This window comes from Barbus barbus (assembly GCF_936440315.1).
Source record: "Barbus barbus genome assembly, chromosome: 28".
NCBI lineage: Eukaryota > Metazoa > Chordata > Actinopteri > Cypriniformes > Cyprinidae > Barbus > Barbus barbus.
The window spans coordinates 512,997-540,498 of record NC_136756.1 but is presented as its reverse complement, the minus strand read 5'-3'; the positions used below and the strand labels follow the sequence as shown (position 1 = coordinate 540,498).

General features: G+C 36.9%; 1 protein-coding gene across 1 annotated transcript; it reads left to right on the top strand.

Moving 5' to 3' along the window:
- Positions 1-18,254: 18,254 nt before the first annotated feature.
- On the top strand, positions 18,255-19,798 carry LOC306847783 (uncharacterized protein; the record flags this gene model as incomplete). Its single annotated transcript, XM_079381933.1, has 2 exons — positions 18,255-18,690; positions 19,356-19,798. The coding sequence occupies 2 exons, from the start codon at positions 18,255-18,257 to the stop codon at positions 19,796-19,798; spliced, it is 879 nt and encodes a 292-aa protein (XP_079238059.1).
- Between the last annotated feature and the right edge of the window lie 7,704 nt (positions 19,799-27,502).

Sequence of the window (27,502 nt, the reverse complement as noted above, 5' to 3'; positions counted from 1 at the left end):
ACTTTTTCGAACTCCTCCTAGACCGTTCGTCGGATTTTCACCAAATTTGACTCCGATCATCTTCAGACCATGCTGGCAAAAAGTTATGGATTTCGTGACGATACACGAAACGGTTTTCGTTTAACGTATCAACAAATTTGCTGTAAAGATGCCAAACTGCATCTGAGGCTGTATCTCTGCAAAGCTTTGAGATATTTACACCAAACTTTGCATGTGTCATTGTCACCTCACTCTGACCAAGCCACGTCATTTTGGTCACAGCGCCACCTATTGGTCAAGAGTAATAGATCATTCAGTAACCATTGAATATTGAACTTACAGAAATGCTAATAACTTTTGATTGAATCAGCCTATTGTCATGAAACTGGTCTCAAAATATTCCTTGGGTCATGCCGACAACATACATACCAATTATTCTATAATAAGCCGATCTTCCTGTCCGCCATATGGATTCATGTTGAAAACCTACTTTTTCGAACTCCTCCTAGACCGTTTGTCCGATTTTTACCAAAATTGAATGGGATCATCTTCAGACCACACTGACAAAAAGTTATGGATTTCATGTCGACAGATAAAACCGTTTTTGTATAGTGCTGCTACAAATTTTAGGCATGTTGCCAAAATGAGTCTGAGACTATATCTATGCAATGCTTTGACGTAATTACACCAAACTTTGTGTGTGCCATTGTCGACTCACACAGAACGCAACAAAGTGCTTTGAATAGAGCGTCACCTATTGGCCAAAAGTGATAAGCCATTTAATCATATTACTGGTGGTTTTATTTATAATTTTCAGCCCTTTCAATTACAATCGTGCAATTATTGCTTTTGTTACTCATTGTTGCATTTGGTCTGATGCTCCATGCCATGTTTAGCTCCTGACTTTGCCATATAGTCAGTTATCTGGTTTTCACATACCACAACAACGAATTTGAGGTATGAGGCCAAAATGACACTTGAGGCCGTATCTCTACAATGCTTTGGCATATTGATACCAAACTTTGTGTGTGTCATTGTCACATCACACAGAACACATCACATTGATTTGTTGACGTTGCCACCTGTTGGTCAAAAGTAAAAGTCAATCAATTCTATTACTGGTAGTTTTGAATGATTTTTCAGCCATTTTACTACAATAATCTTAAAATGGCTTCAATTACTAATTTTTGCAGTTGTTCTGATGCTCCATGCTATGCTTTGCTTCTCGTTTTGCCGCTGGTGTGCTTGGCCCCGTCATTGCTGCTTGCAGCTATGATTTACTGCTTAACATTTAGTATTTATTATTATCAATGTTAAAAACATTTTTTACTGCTTAACATTTTTGTTGAAACAATAATATGCTCAAACATTAGTAGTTCTTTATTTAAGAACTGTTTAAATTAATCAAATCAGAATAATAAAGAGCATGCATAAAATTTTATAATAAATCTACAATGATTAATTTGGCATTAAGTGTAGAGTGTCTGTAAAAACAAAACAAACAAAAAAGAAATGCATTTTTAAAACTTCACAGTGTAAATAAAGTGTGAGTTTATGTTTTAAAGTACAATTATAGAATAATACATAGTTTCAGATACTAAACACCTGTAACCGGCCCTGCTTAAGTGCTTTGCTGAAGCATATTGTAATATCCATGCCAGCAAGGGAAGCATTGGGTTGATAAACTTCTTTTATTAATCCAGTACATAGAAGATTAATCAAAGCACAGGCAATAGAAACCAAAAAAACAACAACAGCAACTAAATAGCTTAGCAAAGCCAAGACACTGATAATGAAGTGGAAAAAAAATAGTATAAGTACATAGAAATAATAATAAATGAATCAAACACAGATCAGCATAATGGGCAACTGATTAAACAAACGAGAACACAGTAAAAACATATATACAGGCACTCTAAAACATTAAAAAAGAAGAATCCTAATAACAGTCCTACAGCAGAAACAGAACATTACAGTGCATACCCCTCCAAAAGGCAACTATTGATAATTATGACTGATGATTATTAAGTATGATACTACACTGTGGAGCCTCAGGCTGTGCAGAACAGACAGAAGGCCAAGGCAGAATCAGGAAGGCTGGATACCGAGATGGAAGGATTCCAGGTGGCTGAAGAAGCAGGGTGATACAGTGGGACTGGAGGGCCAAGGTTGAGGTAGAAGATCTACAGACCAAGGTACAACCAGTAGGAGTGATGAAGATGGTGGAGCTGGAGTCATGGAGTACAGTAGAACCAAATGACTGGAGCGTGCAGGCGAAGTAATTTGTTTTAAAGTAGAAGTTGTTGGATAATGTGTACTGTGCTCATAGTCCTAAAACACAATACATATTTGTTTATTGTACTTTTATGCACTGTTAAGAACATTAAGAAATAATATGCATGTGAAAAACATGCAAAACAGTATTTATAAATAACATACTCACATCATGTCTCTATAAAGATATCTTGCTCGGCAATAATGGGAGCATGGGATGCTTTGATTGAGTTGCATAGATGGAGACCCACTGTAGAGCCTTAGATGATGCAAACCAGGACATGGTTTGGTAGATGGAAGACCAAGGCAAAATCAGGAAGGCTGAAGACCAAGATACTGCCAAAGTGCGGGACAACCAGCGTATGCCATTGGACCATAGGGCCAAGGTGGAAAAGGAAGATCTGCCGACTGAGGTGTAGCCGATGGGAATGATGAAAAAGCCGGAGCTGGTGGAATAGAGAACCCAGGTGGAGCTGAACAATTGGAAGGTGTAGGCATAGTTCTTTTAAACTAGAAGATGGTAGATGATATGTAGTGTCCTCATAGTCCTATAACACAATAAAACAAAAGTATTGTTGTTTATTGTATAGTATTATGCAACAATTAAATATATTAATGAATAATTTACATACAACCAGCATTTATAAATAGTATTTAAAAGCTTTTATGAATAATAAATATGTTTACATGAAGTCTATGTGAAGATGTTTTTGTTGAGTAAAAATGGTATAGAGGGATGCCTTGATGAAGCTAGATGGTTGGAGATCCCTGTTGGAGCCTGAAGCAAGAGGAATGGATAACCAGGTTGATTCCATTGGACTGGAGGGACAAATTGGAGATGGAAGATCCGTGCATAGGGTGCAGTCAGTCGGATTGACAAAGATGTCAGAGGTGGATGGATGTAGGAACCCAATTGGAAGGATTGGAGAATGCAGGGATAGTCAATTGTTTTGAAATATGTGACACATGACATGTAGTTTCATCACAGTTCTGCAACACAATAAGAAAACATTGTCGTTTATTGTAGTTTTATGTAATGTTAAGACTATTAACAGATAATATGCATATAAAACCATAAGCAAAAGAGTATTTATAAATAATAAAAACACACTCATCAAGTCTATGTGAAAATTATATTTCTTGGTTTAGAAAGAGTTGTATACCTTCATGGAGCCATACAGATGATGTCCCATAGTGGAGCAAGAGAGACAGAAGACCAAGACAGAGTCACAAAGGCAGGACACTAAGATGGACCTACAGGGCTGCAAAATAACGGTCATGCTGCTGAACCAGAGGGCCAGTGTAGAACCAGAAAATGTCCGGACTGATATGGAGCCGATGGAAATGAGGATGATGGTTGAGCAAGGGAGATGAAGGACATCAGCAGATTGGATTGGAGGCTGCAGTTATAACCATAGCCCTGGAAGTCTATAGCAAATCCAGTGAATGACAGACCAGGGTGCAGTTGGAAGGATGAGGGACCCCAGTGAAGCAGAGGCATGACTGGCCACAGTAGAGCCAAAGAAACGAGAAGCCAACGTTGCCAATGGCAATTAAAATGAAACACAACTAAACAGCTTAGCAAACTCAGACAATCAATAGTAATAAACTGAAAAAACTAAGGAGTTGAAATGCACAAAGATAAAGATGAAGTGAGATCAAGAAACTTAAACTAGTACGTTTTCAGTCCAACACTATAGCTTTGGTTAATATGCAAAACCACACCAATGGGAGTTGCCATTATGCGGTTAGGTACAACTGTAATGTATATATAAGAAACAAATGGCATATACACTTGTAAATGCAATGTAATTTTGTTTACGTTGCAATTACAAGTATACCTACATAGAATTAATTTGGAAAAAAAATAAATGCATTGAATATTCATTGTATACACATTGAAATACAAACTGTAATAAAAAGAGGTTCCTTTTGGTAGTACTGTCCTGTTGTGAACAGTTTCTGCTGTGAATGACCACAAGGAAGTATGCTGTGTACCTTGCAACCAGTATTCCTACAATATTCCTAAAAAAAAATTACCAATAACATTAAAAAGGAAAACATGGCATGCTATAAAGTCACTGCACTAATGGGTGTGGTTTTGCATAATCAACAAAAATTGCTTATTCAAGGTTTGAAAAAAAAGAAAGAAAGAAAAAGATACCTGGGTTGGCTGACACAAGTTTAAATAAAACAGTCAAAAGATGGGGACAAATAAATAACCTATTATCTTATCATTTACTACTTAGAATGGAATGGAAATAAAAAAAATGACAAATTATCCAATGTTATGGTTTAACAACAAAAGTCACAAAAATATAAATTCAGAAATAAACAATTAGCATTTTAAACAGCTGCTGTGCAGTTTTGAAAATTGCCTTTAAGTGCAGACTTGGGTTGGTAAAGTTTATATCTATGTATATATCTATTTCTAAAAATATTATTTGTACTTACTAACATGATGTTATTCACAAATATTTGCAACATATCCTACTCAAAATCAATTTCTGTGGCTATGGATTATGGGGTTGATTGGCATAGCACAAAACAAAGAAACTTATTTAATATAATGATGATAATAATTAATGTGACTCATTCCCAACTTGCGGAAGAAGTGATAAATAATAACAAGTTTCGTGAAGTTGTACTTGAATAGATGTTAAGAATTGCACAGATATAAACTTAAAAGCATTTAAAAATTAAACCTGTGCCAATCAACCCCTCTGTCAGCCAATGTAGTCTGCAGTACCTACCCTCCCCTAGGGAGCCGCCTCGTGTTCATGTTGCCTCCCTACCCACCCCCTCCCCAAATGGCAGGCGGAATCTTCACACACATATAGTTTATAGTAAGTTTGCACAACGCTTATGCCTTTCATATTTTTCATATAAACATGATCAATTAATGTTGTCTTTTCTGTGGTAGGATTTTGAACATGTTGATTGTATCCACATTGTTCCATTCATTTCAGAAGTGTAGATAAAATAACAATGTGTTCATTAACATACATAAATTTGATCACAACAGTGAAATGAGTATTGCCTCATGAAAACTATAGTAAGTTTGCACAATATTGACACTTATGCCTTCCATATCTTTCGTATAAACGTGATCGATTAATGTTCCCTTTTCTGTGGTTGGATTTTGAACATGTTGATTGTATCCAAGTTCTTCCATTAATTTCAGAACTGTAGATGAAGTAAAAATGTCTTCGTTAAAGTCTCCCATGATTATTTTCTGTCCTGGATGCTTTTCCATCTCTTCAATAACATGTAATAGCTGCTGTCGAAACATGTCAGTTTTATATGTATTGGGCCTATACAAAAGCGCAGCAGTCAAATTGATATGTGGAACTATAAAGTATAAACATTCTAAGTTCCAGTGCTCAGGAGTAAAAATATTACACTCAATTTTCTCAGAACAATACATTCCAACTCCACCACCTCTCTGATGTTTTAATTCGGTAAAAAGAGCTGTACTGTTGTCATAACACTTAGTTCTTGGGTTGTGCTTGAACACAAATTGTGGTATTTGTGGTTCTTCTGCTTTCTCATCAGCATTTAGCCATGTTTCTGTCAAACAAATACAATCAGCATTCATCAGAACTGTATGCGCAAGAACATCCTGGAAGTGAGCTTTTAGACTTTGTACATTAAGCAGTACTAGTTTGAATCTACCAGGTGACTCAGTTGAACTGTCCTTTTCCAACAGAAATGTTGACATATCTTTCATAGCCAACTCAATTTTCTCATTGCAAAATATGGCAGATTCTTTAAAATCCTCGATTATTAATCCACTAAGAGATCTTACTCGGCTCAATGCAACATATGCTTGCCCTGCTGTAAAGATTTTCTTAAGCGACACAACGGCTCTGTCTACTGTGAGTCCTTGCACTTTGTGAACTGTACCATGCCAATTTGAGAGGAAATTGACGTCTTATACCACCGTTTGTGACTTGATCTTCTTGTACTTCAATTACTGTTGAATTTTTGGAAAATCTCTGTCGTGTTTTAGATCTTTGCATTTTACCAACATTTGCATTATCAAACTCCACATGTATGGCTGATGGGAAATCATCATTATCGTTTTGACTTTCACTTATGTGGACAACTGTACCAAACGCTCCATTGACAAGACCGTCAGCAACATCAATATTTTTTTTTAACATAACCCTTGCTCCAATACCCAGGGAAACACATTCAGACAAAGATGAGTTGAAAACTTTAGTATGAAATCCAACTTTACGTTCCATTCGTCCAGTTTTTGAGTTTTTGACATAATCTTGAGCATGTATACTGATGGCCTCTGGGCAACATTCATGTAGTCTTTCAAGGTTATATTTATCAACTTCAGCATTTGTAGCAAATATGTGAATATCATTACACTTCTCCCCTGTTTCACATTTTTTCAACATAGCAATGTCATTAGACAAAAGGGATTCCCCTTTCTTGTGTACTCTCAACCGATTTAACATTTTAGCAAATCTCGGATCTTGTTGTCGAACAACTTTATTTAATTCGGAAAGTTCAAAGTTATTCTCCCACAGGTTCACTCCTTTTGTATCAGCATAAAGAGCAGCTCCTTTTACAGGAGGAAGTTGATAGAAATCCCCAACACAAAGAATACTGACTTTTCCAAAGAGAGAGTAGTCACCAGTTTGTTTTATCTGTCGTAGTCTTCCATGAATGTATGACAAAAGACGATGGTCAACCATGGAGACTTCATCGATAATTATTATTTGCAAAGAACCCAATTTTGTGCGTAATGAGTTTATTTTGTCATCACTAAGAGGCTGATATGGCAGTCTGACATTTGCACCAATTCCAAGGCTATAATGCAGAGTGGATCCTCCGATTCCAAAACTTGCCACACCAGTCGAAGCGGTTAAAAGTACAGTAATGTCATCAGGATTCTCAGAAAGCTGAGACAACAGTCTGGAAGATTCATATTGTATTGCTTTAATTAGATTACTTTTTCCTGTGCCTGCTCCACCAGTAAGAAAAAATCGAAATGGTTCAGGATTTTGTCCAAGTACTTTCTGTAGACACCACTTTCGCACTTTATAGAACACAGCAGATTGTTCCTCGTTTAACGAACTTAGTAAATGCAACGCCTCGTCTCTTGGCATTGTAGTGTGATTCGTTTCAATGGTACACACAGTTTGAGGGTTAGCTGCAAGATCTGGAATAAGTTCTTGACTGTCATCTTCATCAAGCAGTAGTTTGTCCTTCATCAGTTCTATTAATTCATCACGCTGTTTCTCAGTTTCAGGACATATCTGGGCCCAGGCATCTTCTAAATCATTATCTTGCTCCAAAAGCTGTTTCACGAGTTCACACTTACATATAATAATAACGGAGCAAGTTTATGCGTATTTGGCGTGCTGTCCAGGGGGAGGGCTCCGAGCTCGGTAATCATTCCCGAGCCCGGGGTACTCCCCTCGACCGGGGAGAGGGTACGAGCTCGGCATTTAGCCCGGACCCAAAGTGCTCCCCCCCTGAGTGCTCCTCCCTGTGCTGGGGTAGGAACCGGCTGTGGTGAGGAGTCGGGGTGGTGGAGGGATGTCGGAAGACGAGAGATAATGACGGTAAGACTGCTTGGTTATTTATAGGGATACTCTCTCGTGCTGATTGGATAGGTGGTGTGATTGCTGATGATGAATTGGCCGTGTTAATTATCTGCGCGTGCTCCTCCCGAAATTTGTTAATAAAACATCACTTAGCTTGTTCTATTTTATCACTTTCCCTTTCAAACAATGCTCTGTTGTCATCAACAATTAATTTGACTTGTTTCAGTTCACAACCAATTTGTATGACACCACTGTTGTAAAACTCTTCATATGTGTTATACTTGCTAGGCTTCAGATCAGAGTCATCATAATATGGTAAGAAAAGCTGCAACAATGAGTGATAATATTTTTCTGAATCTTTTGTGGGAGAAAACCTTGGATATCTCACTACTGCAGGTTCAGTCCGTGTCCTCCGTTTTACATGGCCATTGTTGTTATTGAGTTTAATTATTTCATTTACTGCTGTTTTGTTTTGTGAGGAAACCTCTGATTTTGACAGAACTCTGTACTCAGAACAAAAACTAGCAAGACATAGCTTTTCTAGTGGTTCTTTCTCTGGTCTGTTCTTGTATCTGTCAATGACACTTGTCATCCAAAAATTGCTTTCTTCATCACACTGGTCATTTTCCACTTTATTTTGAAGCACATGCAAAGGCAAACTCATCTTTACAGGATTTTGTCCTACTGGAATAAATTGCACTTTACGGGAACATTCCTTCAAATGCATGCCTGTCAGCCTGTACACTGCTTCTTGAGCAGAAATTTCTCGGTTGTGCAGATAGATACTTCCCAATTGTTTTAATGATGCTTTAGCTTCAAGATTTCCATTCATTGCTTCGTTTTGTGCACGTTGAAGCAGAAGTCCCATTTCTTGTTCTGCTTTTGTGATGTAACTTAGTATATAGACCACTACAGAAAAAGCGTCTGTGACATACTGAATATCCATATTCCCTTGCCAAGCACGCAGCAAATCTCTGTTGTACTGATTAACCCAAACATCTTTTGGATTTCTTTTCAAGACAATGCTTTTCTTTTTGGAACATTCGTTGTATGCTTTTTCAAACATAGTTTGATTAATCCCAATAGATGAAAAAAAGGCATCAACAGAATCAAAATTCACATCAGAATTTAAAGCAGCTTTGACTTTCTTTATAATTTCACCTCCTGTGGTACCTTTATCCTTGCCTTTCGACTCATCTGCATTTCTTTCTCTTATAATGAAGGTTCGACTAGATGGCGGTCTTGGAAAATTAAATCGACAAACTGTATTTTTCTTCCGGCAAGTTTTTGAATGTCGTGTACTGTGCTTCTGAACACTGTTTACTGTCTCATAAAGTACCGTGTCGTTTTCTGGTGGTGTCTCACAAGTGATGTAAGTGTCGATAAAGTCAGCAACCAGCGCATCATTGTCTGAATCATGATCATTGAGCTTCGGAGCATCTTCCACCCAAAACAGACAGTGAACATGAGGAGAACCACGTTGTTGGAATTCAACACGATAAAAGTAGTCTTTTATCTTGCCAATAGGCTTTGCTGGTGACATTATGACATCTTTTAGAAAACAATACCATCTGTGATCAAACATCCTAGCTGCAGTGACAGGATTTCGTCTTATGAGTCCACATTTTTCAGACCAGTCAAGCTCATCAACATTTATTTGTTTCCCCTCTTGCTTAATGATGGTGTTCAGCATTTCAGGCCATCTCATATCAGCAGAACTGAAAGATGCAAAAAAAGTCGGTATCCCCAGTTGTCTAATCAGGGCAAATAGATCTTTTTGTGTAGACATCCAATGTGGAGGGGTCCCTCTTACTGGTCTTAAGAACTTATATCCTTCATCATAATTTAGTATTCTTTGCAAAGAATCTGAGTTTGTTAGCATATCTGGTGTGATCTTTAGGCAGTTTGTCTCACAACCTTTCCTCAGTGCAATTGAGACATTGGATACAATTTGATCAACTTCTGATATATATTGTGCATAAAAAAGAAAGTCTGTGCTCTGTGCAAAACGTCCATCTGCATTTAGTATTCTTGCTTTCAGGTATCGTGTCAATGTAATTTTTTCCTCTCTTTCATCATGAAATGTCGGACCAGCAGTAGGATAGAGAACAGGGAAACACTTTGCCTCATTGGATTTATCAGACAGCAGCCTAATAGGACTGTTACCTTCAGCTGGCGCTACGCTTAGTACATCCTGAAAATGTTGATCAATTATTTCTGAACCCAGGTCAACAGGTTGCAGTGATGTGTCTGACAAAAGACCACTTTGTTCTTTAATATATGTTATATCTTCCTCTGGATCTTCTGCAGCTTCTTTCTCATCCTCATTTTTATCTGTTACATCTTGTTCTTCCATTTCAAAATCATCAGTATCATTCTCTACATCATCAGCTGCATTCAAAGTGTTTACCCACTGCTCATTAAACTCCACATCATTATACCACTTATTATGTCTCACCAAATAAGACAGTGCATGTCTGACACGATCAGTGCTCACACATTTATATTCATAGTGGCCCTTATATGTTAATTTTCGTTTCAGTTTTATTCTTATCATGTGGTCATCACATTCATTACGTGGAAGAATATTTGAGACATCTGTGATATTAACAGGGACCGAGACAACCGGGCCATGACAGCCTTTCTGATTTCCACGAGGAAGACAAAGCAACTTCATAAAAGGAATATTGCGTGCAATAAGATGTTCTTCCAATGAGTTTAGACCTTTTAGTTCTTTGGGAATGTCCACCAAATGCATGTTGTTTGCGGTACTCTCTTCAGGCAATTTTCCACCAAGAATTTTCCGATGGCATGTATAGCAAATCCACAATTTACGAGCTTGATTACCTGATAAATGGCATCTATTCTGACATTCAGTATTGCATATGTGTAAATACTTTTCTGTGATGCATCTTTCAGCCAAATCTGTGATTTGTTGACCTTTAATTTCATAGCAATCTCTTTTACATTCAATAACCTGTTTTCTGAACAACAAACGATGACAAACACAGCAAACAAATTCTGGACCCGTACTGACTTCTTGATGGAACTGATTAATAGTGAAATCAATATCTTTCTGTCTTACCCTCTGTTCTGCATAAATTTCAGATCTTCTTTGTATTACACTCATTCGAAACTTTGCATTGCCATGGTATTTCCTTTTAGAGTATTCACGTAGACTTTCTTTAAAGGTGGGATTTATACGATATTTATTCTTTGATTTTTCACGTTTTGACTGCTGTACATCAATATTTTTCGTGTATATATCTCGAAGATTATCAAGCATCTTCTGCTTAAAATCACTATCTTCACAGTATTTTTTTTTAATGTTCTGAATCTTGTTCTGACGGTAATCACTATCTTCACAGTATTTTTTTTAATGTTTTGAATCTTGTTCTGACGGTAATCACTATCTTCACAGTATTTTTTTTAATGTTCTGAATCTTGTTCTGACGGTAATCACTGTCTTCACAGTATTTTTTTTTAATGTTTTGAATCTTGTTCTGACGGTAATCGCTATCTTCACAGTATTTTTTTTTAATGTTTTGAATCTTGTTCTGACGGTAATCACTATCTTCACAGTATTTTTTTTTAATGTTCTGAATCTTGTTCTGACGATAATCACTGTCTTCACAGTATTTTTTTTTAATGTTTTGAATCTTGTTCTGACGGTAATCACTGTCTTCACAGTATTTTTTTTTAATGTTTTGAATCTTGTTCTGACGGTAATCACTGTCTTCACAGTATTTTTTTTTAATGTTTTGAATCTTGTTCTGACGGTAATCACTGTCTTCACAGTATTTTTTTTTAATGTTCTGAATCTTGTTCTGACGGTAATCACTATCTTCACATAAATACATCAACAATATCTCCAGAACTGATCTGAAAGGCACTTTACCAGCATTTTACCATTTAATTTGAGTAAAACTAGCGTCATATCATACACACACAGAACTTTAAAAGTATTCACGGCAACCCGTCAAAATAAAAGTTTGGTTTAACTTATATGCCTATTAAAGACCGTGTGCCAGAAATAGGCTATATTACTATTATTTAGTAGAATGTACACAATACTACTACTTACTACTACTGTTAATTTTTTTTAAAGAAATAATCACAAAATATTTTAATTTTAATAGTAAATCCCCTTCATTTGCCAAAAATATAAATGTTTAATTTTCATTAATTCAAATATAAATGAATTAAAATTGTTTTATGCCTTCATCTAATATCCAGTAAAATTTAAATACACAACACAGAATTTCTGAGGGGGAAAACACATTTCATAAGGCTACTGTAAGAATAAATACAAATTGTTTGTATGCATTCAAATAATAGACATGCTAAAACACAGAATCTGGTAACAATGAAACATAAGGTGAGAAAAAAATAAAACATTTCATACATTTTTGTTACACTTTTAATAAATTAAATGTTAAATTGTATAATTTTCATGATTTTAATTAATTAGACATGCTTTTAGATTAATAGCATTTAATTTGACCATTAAAAAAAAAGAGTCCAGAAAAATTCAAACGGAAAAAAAAACGGAATCCAGAAAAATTAAATGTAGAAAAAAATAAAACTGAATTTGGGGAAAAATAAAACGGATTTCATAGGGCTCTATATCTGGAAATATTTTGGTTATGAAGCAAATGAGAATATCAACAAATATAACTTTGGATTTTAATTAGTACATGTATTAGTAAACGTTAGTTTCAATGAACATTTTCAATTTACATGTTGCCCCTTGGAAATATTATTAGAAAACACGGGATAAGTTTTCATTGCTATGCTGATGATACTCAACTATATATCTCAACAAGACCAGATGAAACTTCTCAACTATCTAAGATAATAGATTGTGTAAAAAGTGTAAAAGATTGGATGACCAATAATTTCCTCCTACTAAATTCAGATAAGAGAGATATTACTTATTGGACCAAAAAACAGTACACAGAATCTCGTGGATTATAATTTGCAACTAGACGGATGCACTGTCACGTCCTCTAAAGTCAAAAATCTGGGTGTTATATTAGACAGCAACTTGTCCTTTGAAAATCATATTTCCCATGTTACAAAAACAGCATTCTTCCATCTTAGAAACATTGCCAAGCTTCGAAACATGCTACCTGTTTCTGATGCAGAAAAGCTAGTTCATGCATTCATGACCTCTAGACTGGACTATTCTAATGCACTGCTAGCTGGTTGTCCTGCATCTTCAATAAACAAGCTACAGATAGTCCAAAATGCAGCGGCTAGAGTTCTTACCAGGTCATGAAAATATGATCATATTACTCCAATTTTACAGTCTCTGCACTGGCTACCTATTCAGTTCCGTATCATTTACAAATTATTATTACTTGCCTATAAGGCCCTAAATGGTTTAGCTCCTGCGTACCTAACTTGTCTTCTACCACGCTACAATCCAACCCGCTCCCTAAGGTCGCAAAACTCTGGACTTTTGGTAGTACCTAGGATAGCAAAGTCCACTAAAGGAGGTAGAGCTTTTTCACATTTGGCTCCCAAACTCTGGAATAGCCTTCCTGATAACATTCGGGGTTCAGACACACTCTCTCTGTTTAAATCTAGATTAAAGACACATCTCTTTAGCCAAGCATTCACATAATGCATCTTATAATCTTGTACTGCAGTTATATCTGATCAAATGTACATTATTATTATTCTTTAGCTTGGGTTGAACAATTTATTTGTGCTTAGATGGAACAGCAGCTACGCTAATCATGTCTCTGCTTGTCTCTACGTTTCTGCCACGGGATTAACATCCCGTGGTAGCCAGGAATTACAGAACTTCAGTCTGGATCCAACCCTTACATGATCTGAGATGACCGAACACCTGAGATGGAGGATCAGCGCCGGGAGATGACGTATGTGTCCCTGATCATAGGCAGAGGCCAGACACCTGGATGAACGCCAGAGACAGATCCCATTGAGGACCCCGCCACTTAGACAGCCATCGGAAAAGACCACTGGAAGCAGCTGAGCCCATTCAACCTGACTTGCTGCAGTTTGGAACTGAACTACTGGTTTGTTGGCCAGAGGAGAATCGGCCCCCCGACTGAGCCTGGTTTCTCCCAAGGTTTTTTCTCTATTCTGTCACCGATGGAGTTTTGGTTCCTTGCCGCTGTCGCCTCTGGCTTGCTTAGTTGGGGACGCTTCATTTCCAGCGATATCGCCGACCTTATTGCAAAGACACTATTCAAACTTATTGACACTTTATTTTCCTTTTTTTGATATTGTGCAGTGCTTTGACACAATTTGCATTGTAAAAAGCGCTATATAAGTAAGGTGACTTGACTTGACTTGACATTTAACTAAGATTAATAAAAGATTAATAAATAAATCAACAAATGCAGTACCTCAAGACATTTATTTTGTTCATGTAAAATATACCGCATGTTCTCGACTTGTTACATTTATCTTTAAATTAAAAAAAATACCCCCTTAATATTGTGGCAGTTTTTTTCTCCGTGGTATCGAAAATGGTATCGAATATCGATATTTTTCAAGGTATCGTATCGAAGTTAGAAATTCCAGTATCGTGACAACACTAGACTCTACTCTATCTACATCCCTCCGCCACCCCTTCTCCGCACTTACAACTATTCCTGTCCTAACGGGTCCTCTGGGTTCAAGCCAAAGTTCCGAGCTCGGTGCCCTCCCCTGGGACAGCACGCCAAATACGCATAATCTTTATTCCATTTATTAAGTGTGAACTCGTGAAAGACACAGCGACACCGGCGTACATCACAACATCTTCGCCTATGTTTTCATTATATTAAAACATTCTGTAACAATCTGAACACATAGGCTACACCTTTATTCTAAAGTTACCTTAATACTAAACATATAGGCCTAAAGCATACTTCTATATTCAACTCACTTAAAGTAAAATTATGGACTATAACAGACCTTTAAAAATGTACTTCAATTTCCTATTACTTAGTATGTTAAGTACTTAAATTAGTTTGGGGCACTATACATGCATTATTCTTACATTAATTATTTAAAAAAAAAACTTTTTTAATTCATTTAAATAAATAAATAAACCAATTAATGGGGGTGAGTACCAGCACTTCTTTTTTCCACTTCAAGCTTTAACTGGTCGAAATAGTATGCTCGCCGTTCTATATAAAAATGCTAACTTTTTGATTGTGCTTTCGCTTTCAATCTATAGGTTAGTGTACTTAATTAGCCATGTTAAGATACTAGCCATGTTAATTAAATTAATTTTTATAAATAATAGGCGACCCTACGACTTTAAAAAACATTTTAAATGCCAGCACTGCTTTATATTAAAACAATACACACCACTCTGAATAACAGTAGCACATTTATTCATATTTTCACAATTCACAAAACAGAACCAATCAATTCAATTCATAATTATTTGTACTCTGCCAAAAACTAACCATAGTTATAACAAAGCATTTGCACTAAAATAACAAAATTAATTGCCATTTAAAATTTAGCATAGTAAAAACAAAATCAACCATATGGTTTACTACAATAACAAAGGTTTAACTATGGCTGTTATTGTACTTACTACAAAGGTACATAATTAAAAAGTACTATATACTTTTGTACAAAAATAGCCATTACTACAGCAGTTGCAGCTATCAAAACTATAGTGTCAACAAAAAACTAACAAACAAACAAAAAATGTTACTACACTAATGCTTACTACAGCATTATGTAAACCATATAGTTAACAGTTCTATAACTATAAGCACTTTTAACAAAACTCATCATTTATGTTTACAAAAAATGCATGTTTTTAAGGTTACAATTTCAAAAATACCCTTTATCCAGGCAGAGGTGACCGAGACTCACTTTGGAATCCCTCTGCTAGCAACAAAGTAACCATCTATCTTCTATCTTAGCAAAAGCTGAGTTACAATACTACAAGACTTACATTAATACAAAATCAGAACCAAGCAAACAATAATCAGAGCAGTTAAAATGTTTTAAATTACATAAAAAAAAAAAAAAATTATAATATTAATAATAATAATAATATTATCTAAAATCAAAACTCATCATTAATTTTGCCTCATTCTCTGCAGTGGTCCTTACAATGAAAATAGACAGAGATACACAAAACTCAGAAAGTATAAATATTGTTCATTTACAGATATTACAGACATTGCAATAATACAAAGCTTCAAAATCAATAAACTAACCCTTACAGGCAATATAAGGATAATATTGCTCAATTTTATATGTCCATGTACAGTTGCAGTCATCTGAAGTCTTTGTCAGTATTACTGTGGTCTAAAGTCTTGACACAAGACTTTACATACAAACTGCAGCTGCCGTAATAACCTTGGGATGGACATCCTGACATAGAAACAGGAAAACAAAAGGAGAAACTTTAGCATAGCTACTCTCTGTGTTATTTCACACAAAACATGATTTATTTAATCACAAATAAGAGCACTGCAAGGTTTTCAGATGTGTTGTGTGAACACTAAAATATCTATCCCTGGTGGTCAGGAGATATAAAAATTGCATATTTTTGCTCATAACTTCTGAATGCTCTGACCAAAAATCACAAAACTAGTGTCTTTAGATTCAGTACATCATGCCGAGTCGAACGATATCCAATTTTCCCAATTCAGCCATTTTGGGCGTGGGCCATTTTGAATTTACATTTAAATTGCTGTATCTTAAGAACGCATTAGCGTATCGTTTCGCAAATAATTACAAAAATGTTCGGTACCAGGCCCTGAATGTACACAAAAAATTTGGGGGCAGCGCCACCTTGTGGTCAAAAGTTATAACGAAATTTCGAAAAATGCTAATAACTTTTGCGTACATTAGCCTATTGTTATCAAACTGGTATTGCTAGATTCCTTGGTTCGTGCCGAGAACATTGATACCAATTTTGCCATAATGGGCTGAACTTCCTGTCCGCCATTTTGATTCATGTTGAAAACCTACTTTTTCGAACTCCTCCTAGACCGTTCGTCGGATTTTCACCAAATTTGACTCCGATCATCTTCAGACCATGCTGGCAAAAAGTTATGGATTTCTTGACGATACACGAAACGGTTTTCGTTTAACGTATCAACAAATTTGCTGGAAAGATGCCAAACTGCATCTGAGGCTGTATCTCTGCAAAGCTTTGAGATATTTACACCAAACTTTGCATGTGTCATTGTCACCTCACTCTGACCAAGCCACGTCATTTTGGTCACAGCGCCACCTATTGGTCAAGAGTAATAGACCATTCAGTAACCATTGAATATTGAACTTACAGAAATGCTAATAACTTTTGATTGCATCAGCCTATTGTCATGAAACTGGTCTCAAAATATTCCTTGGGTCATGCCGACAACATACATACCAATTAATCTATAATAAGCCGATCTTCCTGTCCGCCATATTGATTCATGTTGAAAACCTACTTTTTCGAACTCCTCCTAGACCGTTCGTCCGATTTTCACCAAAATTGAATGGGATCATCTTCAGACCACGCTGACAAAAAGTTATGGATTTCATGTCGACAGATAAAACCGTTTTTGTATAGTGCTGCTACAAATTTTAGGCATGTTGCCAAAATGAGTCTGAGACTATATCTATGCAAAGCTTTGACGTAATTACACCAAACTTTGTGTGTGCCATTGTCGACTCACACAGAACGCAACAAAGTGCTTTGATTAGAGCGTCACCTATTGGCCAAAAGTGATAAGCCATTTAATCATATTACTGGTGGTTTTATTTATAATTTTCAGCCATTTCAATTACAATCGTGCAATTATTGCTTTTGTTACTCATTGTTGCATTTGGTCTGATGCTCCGTGCCATGTTTAGCTCCTGACTTTGCCATTGGAGTGCTTGGCCCCGTGATTGCTGCTTGCAGCTATATTTCTTTTTCTTCTTCTTCTTCCGCCGCGTTTCAATGGCAGCACATAGAACCGATTGTGGGAAAGTTGTAAAATTTGGCACACTGATAGAGGCCAGTCTCACCATTAACCGTAGCAAATTTGGAGTCTCTAACTCAAACTCTCTAGCGCCACCAATTGTCCAAAAATGCAATTTTGAAATGCTAATAACTTTTGAACCGTAAGCCACAAAATGAAAATTCTTTTTTCCTCTGATTCCTTGGCTCATGCTGAGTCGAATGCACACATACAGACTTTTCCGGAAAATTACCGGTAAATTGCCGTAAAGAGATCATGTGTGAACAGGACCTTTTCAAAAATACCGGTAAATTCGTTCTGGCAATTTACCGGTATGAGAAGTTGTAACATTACCAGTAAATTGCCGGACTTCTGCTGTGTGTGAACGCAAAAGGAAAATTACCGGTATGAGCACGTACGAGTTCAGAACGCGGTCTACTCCGGGCCAATCATAACACACTGACGCAGATGACGCTTTCACTCCACACTGTTTACGGAAATAAAATAAATGTCATCCAACTGGAGCGATAATGAAATTAAAGCGCTTCTCCTTATCCGGGCGGATGAAGAGATTTGTCGTCATCTCAGAGGAACAGTTAGTGATGCAGTTACGTATGATAAAATAACTAACTGGCTTCGAGAGCAAGGCATTTACAGGACAAAAAGTCAGGTCATTAGTAAACTGAAAACATTGCGCCTTAAATGTTTTAAAATAAACGACCATCACAAACAAAGTGGTAGTGGCAGAATTTCTTGGGCCTATTATGACCTTTGTCAATCCATTTGGGGATCCAGCCACTCCACAAATCCTGTAGCTTTAACCAGTAGCTTGAATTCAGAGGAACCCCAAACGAGCGTCGTTGAGGACGGGTGTGATGGAAGCACGGTATCGGTCGGTACTGAGGCACCAACTTGTAATGCAGAGCAGGCGGATTGTGTTACAGGTGGGTAACGTTAAACTAATTAATTGTTTACATGATAAACGTGTGAAAAGACAAAATATAGGAAAACAGAGTTGTAACCAAATATCTTTGTGCTTTGTAATGAAAAGATACATAATACTTTATAATGACGTTTTTGTATGTTGGCAGTAGTTAACGGGAACTAACAATGAAAAATACTTTAAAAATATTTATTACATATCCATAACTTCAGTGTTTCTCATACATTATTTATTTTTGGCTGCTCACCACAATATCAACACTGACTGCCACAAATAGATTTTCCAAAAGGCTTCGACTTCATTGAATAAACATGCACGTTTCAAAATCAAAACGCGACGCGGGTGTTTTTATATCACTGTATCTCTGAAGGAACCCGACTGTCTTCAGAAAAATTTTCGACCTCATTTTCATTTCATCTTGCATTTAATGCCTAATAAAGCAACGTTCATGAGCGTACAGCCTCTATTCACCCACCTCCCCCTGGGAGAAGTGCTGCATAGAGTGCAAGTCTGTGGGAAACACTGAACTTTATATATTTTCAATATTCAAAGTTGCAAATGTAGACTTTAGTTAATGGATTATGAATTAACAATAAGCAATATTGTATTTGTTAGCCTAGTAGTTAACTTAGTTACTTAAAATGTGTATTGATCATGTATTTTTAGGTTTCACTCAGCCACCAAGGAAGAAGTCGAAAAAAAACAAAGCTCACATGATTGACTCCATAGCTACAGTTCTACAAACTATGGAAACAACATTCAGAGAGCAAGAAGCACTCCGTGTCCAGGAGCAAAGGGAATATGAAGAAAGGTTGCGCAAAGAGGCAAAGGAAGAGCAGAAGGAGGAAAGGACAAGCATGATGGCGATGTGGAAGGAGATGATGGAGTTCCAAGGAAACCTCTTAAAGGACATTATGATGCGCCCACCCCTGACAACGTCTCTTCCTCTGAATCCACATTATCAACAACATAATCATCAAAGCCAACGCTTCTCTTTTCCAAGCCCTAGCACTAGCTACATGGCACCATACCACCCACCAGAACAAGATGCTGAGGCCTCACTCCATCCTCAATTCAAGTCTTCATTCTTAGAAGATTTGCAAGACTAGATCAAAATAAAACAGTTCACTTAAAGTTTTTGAAAAATATGCTTTAATGGTACATGTTAGGATTTACAAGTGTTAGTGTTCCTGGTGTTTCTGCAAACCAAAGTGTATTCTGTGCACTACAATAAGTATTTGTTCATATAAATAAGTATACATGTTAATTTCTTAAAATAATATCTCAATTTAACTCATGAATATATATATGAATTTGTGTTAATTGTCTGGTGCTTTAACAATAATACATTTATAAAATGTTAAGATTTTATGTTTTATGCTTTGACATTAGCTAATTCAATTTTAAGGCAAAAATAAACTGATTCCCCTGAATAGGAGGCTGTGTTATCAAATGGAAAAATACTCAAATACACAAAGCATGAACATAAACATAAAATATCATGCTGCCCCTTAAAGGGATTGTCCACACACACAAAAAAAAAAAATCTGTCATCATGTACTCACCCTCATGTATATCATTGTAAACCTGCATGAAGTTCTTCCTTCTGCTGAACACAAAGGAAGGTATCTTAAAGAATGTTGGTAACCAAACAGTTGTGGGGCACCTTTGACTTACGTAGCATGAAAAATATACTATGGAAGAACTTCATGTAGGTTTACAATAATATACACCAGGGTGAGTAAGTAATTTTTGGGTTAACTATTCCTTTAACCCATCATCAGTGTTACCAATGCCCTGCGAACTGCTTGCACGTCATCAGTTACTCTGTTGTGCTCTCGGTCAGTAGCCTCAGCAGAAACGTCACACTGGTGGTCAGTGTTCCATTCAGGCAGGTATGTGTCTTTCCTGAGTTCACAAATATTGTGCAGGATGCAACAAGCTACAACAATATCAGACATGATATTTATATCAACATCATTGCGCTTCAATAAACATCTCCAGCGACCTTTGAGGCGGCCAAAGGCATTTTCTACGACCATTCGAGCTGAACTCAAGCTGAAGTTGAAGGTAGACTGGTTGAGTGTCAGATTTTGGTGATTTGGGAACCCCTTCATTAGCCATTTTTTAAGGGGTATCCTCCACTCCATCCACCACCATAGATTTCTGTAAAATAATTAATATAGTGATTATTTCAAAATGAGTGGCATGTCAAAAACTGTTTTGTTGCTTTTGGAATCTTGAAAATACCTTGCATGCTAGTAGTTTTTCGTAACACTTCTTACTATTATCCTCCAATTCTCACTATTAACTTGTAGCTTATTAACATGCATATAAGCTGTTTATTAGTACTTAGAGCACATATTAAAGCCTTATTCTGCTTCACTTAGTCCTACCAAATACCTAAACTTAACACTACCTTACTATTTACAAGCAGCAAATTAGGAGTTTATTTATTTATGTAAAACGTTGTTAGTGACAATTGGACCCTAAATTAAAGTGTGACAGTTTTTTTTAAATAATAGTATAAAAGGTGTACCTCACGAGGAAACAAATACCCATCCTGGGCCTCAGCCATGTGGTATATGGGAGAGTTGGCTAGCACTCTTGCATCATGTGTTCGACCAGGCCAACCCACATACACATCCGTAAAGCTGAAAAACAAACAAGAATTTATATTATCTCAGTATTAATAAGTCAAACATGAATAACATTTTAGAATGAAAACATTATATAAATCACAAATTTCCATGCATATGCATACACGTAATGATAAAAGTTAGATATAGCACTGAAAAAATATAGCTTATGTAGCACATAACTAGAATGAGTTTAAGCAATATCAACATTTCATCTCGTAGAAGGCCGAATTATAGTGCTTAAATTTATTAGACCACATTCATAAGAAAAGCAAATATTTAATCAATCTGAAAAAAATTGTTTAAAATTAAAAATTGTATTGTCATTTATTAGAAAAAAACTGAAACAACTAAATCTTTATGAATTAGTGTTTTTATACCCATTTTGAGCTGGCACATTCAGCTTCTTTCAGAAGTCAGAAATTAATCAAGCATAAATTCAACCATTAAACTTTTTTTTTTCTATTAAGGACTACAAGTAAATAACTGTAATTGGGTATCTCAATAAAAAAAAATAATAAAGTGCTTTACTGATTTTGGTAATCATCAATGCTGTTAGTTTACGGCAGCTGTGGCACAAATCGTACATTGGGTGGTGGTCTAATAAGTGTGTTAAGCACTGTGCATTCAGGACTTTGAGGTTTTTCTTATGTATACTTACCAAACATTGTGATCCACAACAGCCTGCAACACTATAGAGTGCCAACCTTTACGGTTGCAGTAGGCAGCCTGGTCCACATGAGGTTTTATGATAGGTATGTGGCATCCATCGATGGCACCTGCACACATCTTGTAGCCACGGGCAACAAAACCATCAATGGTTTTTTGGAGACACTGGCCTTGAGGCAGGCATATAAAGCGCTTGCAAAGGGATGTCTTCAGAGCATTTGTTACCTACGGTGGTGAAGTTAATTTAACTTTGACATTTGTTTGAAACATTCAGTTTCATACCCATAAAACTCTGAGCATTTCATGTTTTGAGCCCTAACCAACTCAGATATGCATATACAAATGTCCTTACCATAGCATAATTTATCAGAATCATTAGTTGCTGTTGTAATTGTTATTATTATTATTATTAATTGTCGTAAGGCTAACTTCACTGCCGTATGTTACCTGACGAACAAGCATGCAGACTGTTGATATTCCAAGGCCAAACAAACAGGATATGGTCCTGTATTCACTTGGGGTAGCGTACCACCACAACACAACAGCGAGTCTCAGTCGGGGTTCCAGCGGTTTTCGCCAGCCGGTAGTCTTTCGTTCCAAAGAGGGTCTCACAAGCTGCAGCACATACTCAAACGTATCTCTCGACATGCGAAAGTGTTCCGTCCACATCTCATCATCGAAGTTGTTCAAAACACTTTCCCAAAACACTTTCCCATGTATCCGCGGAATTGCCCATGTCCGTCGCACAGACCTCTGTGTAGCCATATGTGTAAACATAACTGTTTTTTTTAGCTGCAGGTAACGCCTCTTCCTTCGGATGCTAGCGACAACATTTTTTCTCCTATAATTCAGTATTTTGTTTTGTAGTCGTCTACTACGATGTCTCTGGGACAAAAGCAGCTGCATGAATGTGAAAGTTTGAAACAAAAATGAAACCATCAAAAAGACTGACCACATATACCCCTCCATGTTTATAAATACAAGCACAGCTGTTTGGAGGTTAATGATGTCACAGAATTTACCAGTATTTTGAATGGATGTGTGAATGGTGCTTTTCCGGAAAAAAGACGGAATGTCGTTGCCTGTGTGAACAGAGCGTTTTTGAATTTACCGGTAAAGTCGTTCCGGTAATTTTACGGCAATTTACTGGTATTACTGTGTGAAAGGGGCTATTGTTGCATTTGGTCTGATGCTCCATGCCATGTTTAGCTCCTGACTTTGCCATTGGAGTGCTCACTATATTTCTGCTTCTTCTTCTTCTTCTTCCGCCGCAAATGAATGGCAGCCCATATAGGCGATTGCGGGAAAGTTGTAAAATTTGGCACACTGATAGATGATAGTGTCAGCAGCAACCACAGCAAATTTGGAGTCTCTAACTCAAACTCTCTAGCGCCACTACTTGTCCAAAAATTCACTTTTGAAATGCTAATAACCTTTGAACCGTAAGCCACAAAATGAAAATTCTTTTTTCCTCTTAATCGTTGGCTCAAGCCGAGTCGAATCAAGTCCAAAATTCAAAAATCGTAAGGTTTAGTTTTTTGTTTTAGGTTTGTCCAATTCTCACCAAAATTGGCTCAGATCATCTACAGACCATGGAGGCAAAAAGTTATGGAATTCAAGTTGATTCGTCCAAGCGTTCTCGAATACCACACTAACGAATTCACCGAAAAGCATGCAAAAATAGATCTGAGACTATATCTCCGCAAGGGTTCGGCATATTGTCACAAAACTTGTTGAGTGTTATAACACGCATGACCTGAAGCTACCTGCAGTGTTTCGGCACTGTGCCACCTAGTGGTCAGTCGATATGAAAAATGCATATTTTTGCTTATAACTTGAGAATGGTTTGGCCAAAAATCATAAAAATGGTCTCTTTAGATTCGATGGATCATGCCGAGTCCAACCTTGTCCAATTTTCACATGTCAGCCGTTTTGGGCGTCAGCCATGTTGAATTTTGTTGTAAAATGCTCTATTTTACGAACGCATTGACATATTGTTACGAAACTCGGTATGCTTCTTCGGCACCATGCCCTGATGGTACTCAAAAAGTTTGGAGGCAGCGCCACCTTGTGGTCAAAAGTTATAATGAAATTTCTAAAAGTGCTAATAACCTTGGCTTATATTTTATATATATATATATATATATATATATATATATATTGATTGATTGATTCCTTGGTTCATGCCGAGAACATCGATACCAATTTAATAGCGTGTCAACGAATTTGCTAGTAAGATGCCAAACTGCATCTAAGGCTGTATCTTAGCGAAACTTTGACATATTCACACCAAAATTTGTATGTGGCATTGTGACCTCACACTGACCATGCCACGTCAGTTTGGTATCAGCGCCACCTATTGGTCAAGAGTAATAAGCCATTCATTAATTAATAATAAAGAAATTTACAAAAAGGCTAATAACGTTTGATTGCAATAGCCTATGGTCATAAAACTGGTCTCAAATTATTCCTTGGGTCATACTGACAATACACATACCAAATATGTCATGGTAAGTCAAACTTCCTGTCCGCCATTTTGATTTATGTAGAAAACCTACTTTTTCAAACTCCTCCTGGACTGTTGGTCCGATTTTCACCAAAATCGAATCATATCATCTTCGGGCCATGCTGACAAAAAGTTATGGATTTTGTGTTGATAGGCAAAACCAACGAATTTGTGGTATGATGCCAAAGTGACACTTGAGGCCGTATCTCTGCAATGCTTTGGTATATTGACACCAAACTTTGTGTGTGTCATTGTCACCTTACACAGAACACACCGCATCGATTTGATTACGGTGCCACCTGTTGGTTAAAAGTGAAAAGTCATTCAATCAGCTGGTCGGACCATTTTAGGACCAGCACATGACCAGCTTAAACCAGCTCAAACCAGCATCCCATGCTTCAAAACGTACCTATACCAGTATATGCTGTTTTTTTCAACAGGGTTTTGCTGCTTTTTTTGGAACCTGTGACATTTTATTCAGGATACCTTTATGAATAGAAAGCTAAAAAGAACAGCATTGATAATAAATCAACATACTGGAATGATTTCTGAAGGATTATGTGACACTGAAGACTGGGGTAAAGGCTGATAAAAATTCAGATTTGAAATAAATTACAAAAAAAAAACATCTTTTGAACGGCAGTGTGTATATATATATATATATATATATATATATATATATATATATATATATATATATATATATATATATATATATATATATATATATATATGTGTGTGTGTTTTTGTGTGTGTGTAAATTTTATATAAATATCTATATATCTAAATAAAAATAGACTATATTCAGTATATGATCCAAAGTAACTAGTAACTAACTACTTGAGTAGTTTTTTTATCCGATGCTTTTTTACTCTTACTCAAGTAACTATTCAGACTTTTACTTTTAATTGAGTAAATATTTCTACAAGTATTTTTACTTGAGTGCAGGTTTTGGGTACTCTACCCACCTCTGATATCTATATATGCGCATATAGGTTATTACTATTTCTTTATAACAGTAATTTTGGGGTATTTTGTTCTCTAACCACAGACCTGACCTATTCACTAAAACTCGGGGTGCGCCCCTTTCTGTAATGGTGGGAGTCAAGAATTGGACGAGCAATTTACGACTAGAACTCCCCTTGTCTAGCGTCTTACATTCTCTCTGTATTTCCTATACCTTCACACAAATGCCCTTCTCTGGCTGTTGTGGCTTCTCAAATGCACTTTTGCCTCTACGGCTCTCAGTGCCTCAAATGCACTTTTGCCTTTACGGCTCTTAGTGCCTTAGAGAGTGCGTTTTGTCCCATCCAGACTGTGCACACCTCTTAATCTCTCAAATCCAAGTCTATCTCTACGACCTATTGATGTGCACTGGTACACCTTTACACTCACAAAGTAACCTTAAAGTTACAGGTGTACCATAATTATGACACCAGTTTTCTCAAAATCAAACTTTACACAAAGGTCTGGTGTCCCTCACTCACGTCTGAGCGAGGTACCGCTCTCCTTCTCTCGCACTCCCTCCGCTTACAGACAGTCCCTAACCAGAAATAATAACATTAAATAAATTCTTGCCTACCTTGGTTTGTTGATTGATCAGGGATGTCACCAAAAAACGATTGATTGCCCGTATCCTCCACCATTTAACTGTTGGGGAATTAACAGTTAAAACCCATGGACCAGGTATGATGAACAAAGACCAGGAGTCAGATTGCGATTAATTAAAAAAAATTTACTGAAGAAATAGTTTGCAGTTTCATCCGCAGAAGTCGGCTTCAACACTCGCGATGGAGTTCGTAGGCTGCTCTGCCTTACAATACAAAAATCACCACAATTATACCCTGACAGAGGTTGCTAATTGCGTCAATGCATAAGTCATCAAAATTCTGATTGGTTCCAAAACCTAGATAAACTTAGACAATTTCCACATGGACACAAGCTTGAAGCATATCTTCTGATGACTATTTTGGTGATGAGTGATCAGAAGTCAGACGCAATACATCTCTCCGAAGACGTATATCTGATACACTGGACATTGGAAGTTGAATGTTTGTCCTGGGACTGTCTGAGCTTCTCCCTGTACAGACAGATACTAGCACACATACGCAGAAAAACACTTATCTTACTTCAAGGTTGCCTCGGCCCTAAACATTATCGGGCATGGTTACACACAATGAGAAGAACTTCTTAGAGAGTAGAATGGCAGACTAAAGCCATATTCAACTTATTCTCTAACATGCATAAATATAACTTTGATTAATAATTATTGAAGAAATATTATAATTAATATTATTATCTGCCATCCACTCCTTCACTGTGGACCCCAGCACGCGTTGTTTCAGGCTGTCCACCCCAGGTGTCAAAACAGCCTTCTTTTTTGGAAACCTGAACCTCCCTGTGGTCAGCCTGTCCTGGTGCCTGGCAGCAAACTTCACCCGCTGCTTGTCATATTTAAGCAGGCTCTGCCACAGGCACACAATGTCATCAACCTGAAGAAGAACACAAGTATAGAGGCATAGATGAGTTAAAAGAAAACTGGTCATTTAACCTGTTAACGTTCACCAGAGCGACGTCGACATATTTAAAAAGCAGAGCGTGGCGGAGCGTGCTCCCCCTCGTAGAGACACATAGTCCTGTCACGCTGTGTTTTGAATATTTTTTTCTGTCTCTTCCATGTTAAGACATTCAAAATGTTTGTTTACCGGCTGTCTGCTGGGGGTTAACCCTGTGCTTGTCCTCAGCTCTACCAAATACTCAGCCAGTCTGTCCACCCGATCCATTCCTGGAATGTTTTGCTCATCCACAGCTGAAAACACTATCATTTGAAATGGTAAAGAAAAAAAAAAACATTAGTAAAAAGCAGTGGTGGTCAGTAACGAAGTAAAACTTCTTCGTTACTGTACTTAAGTACATTTTTCAAGTATCTGTACTTTATTGGAGTAGTTTTATTTTGAGTAACTTTTACTTCACTCCATTCCTAAGCATAAGATCGTACT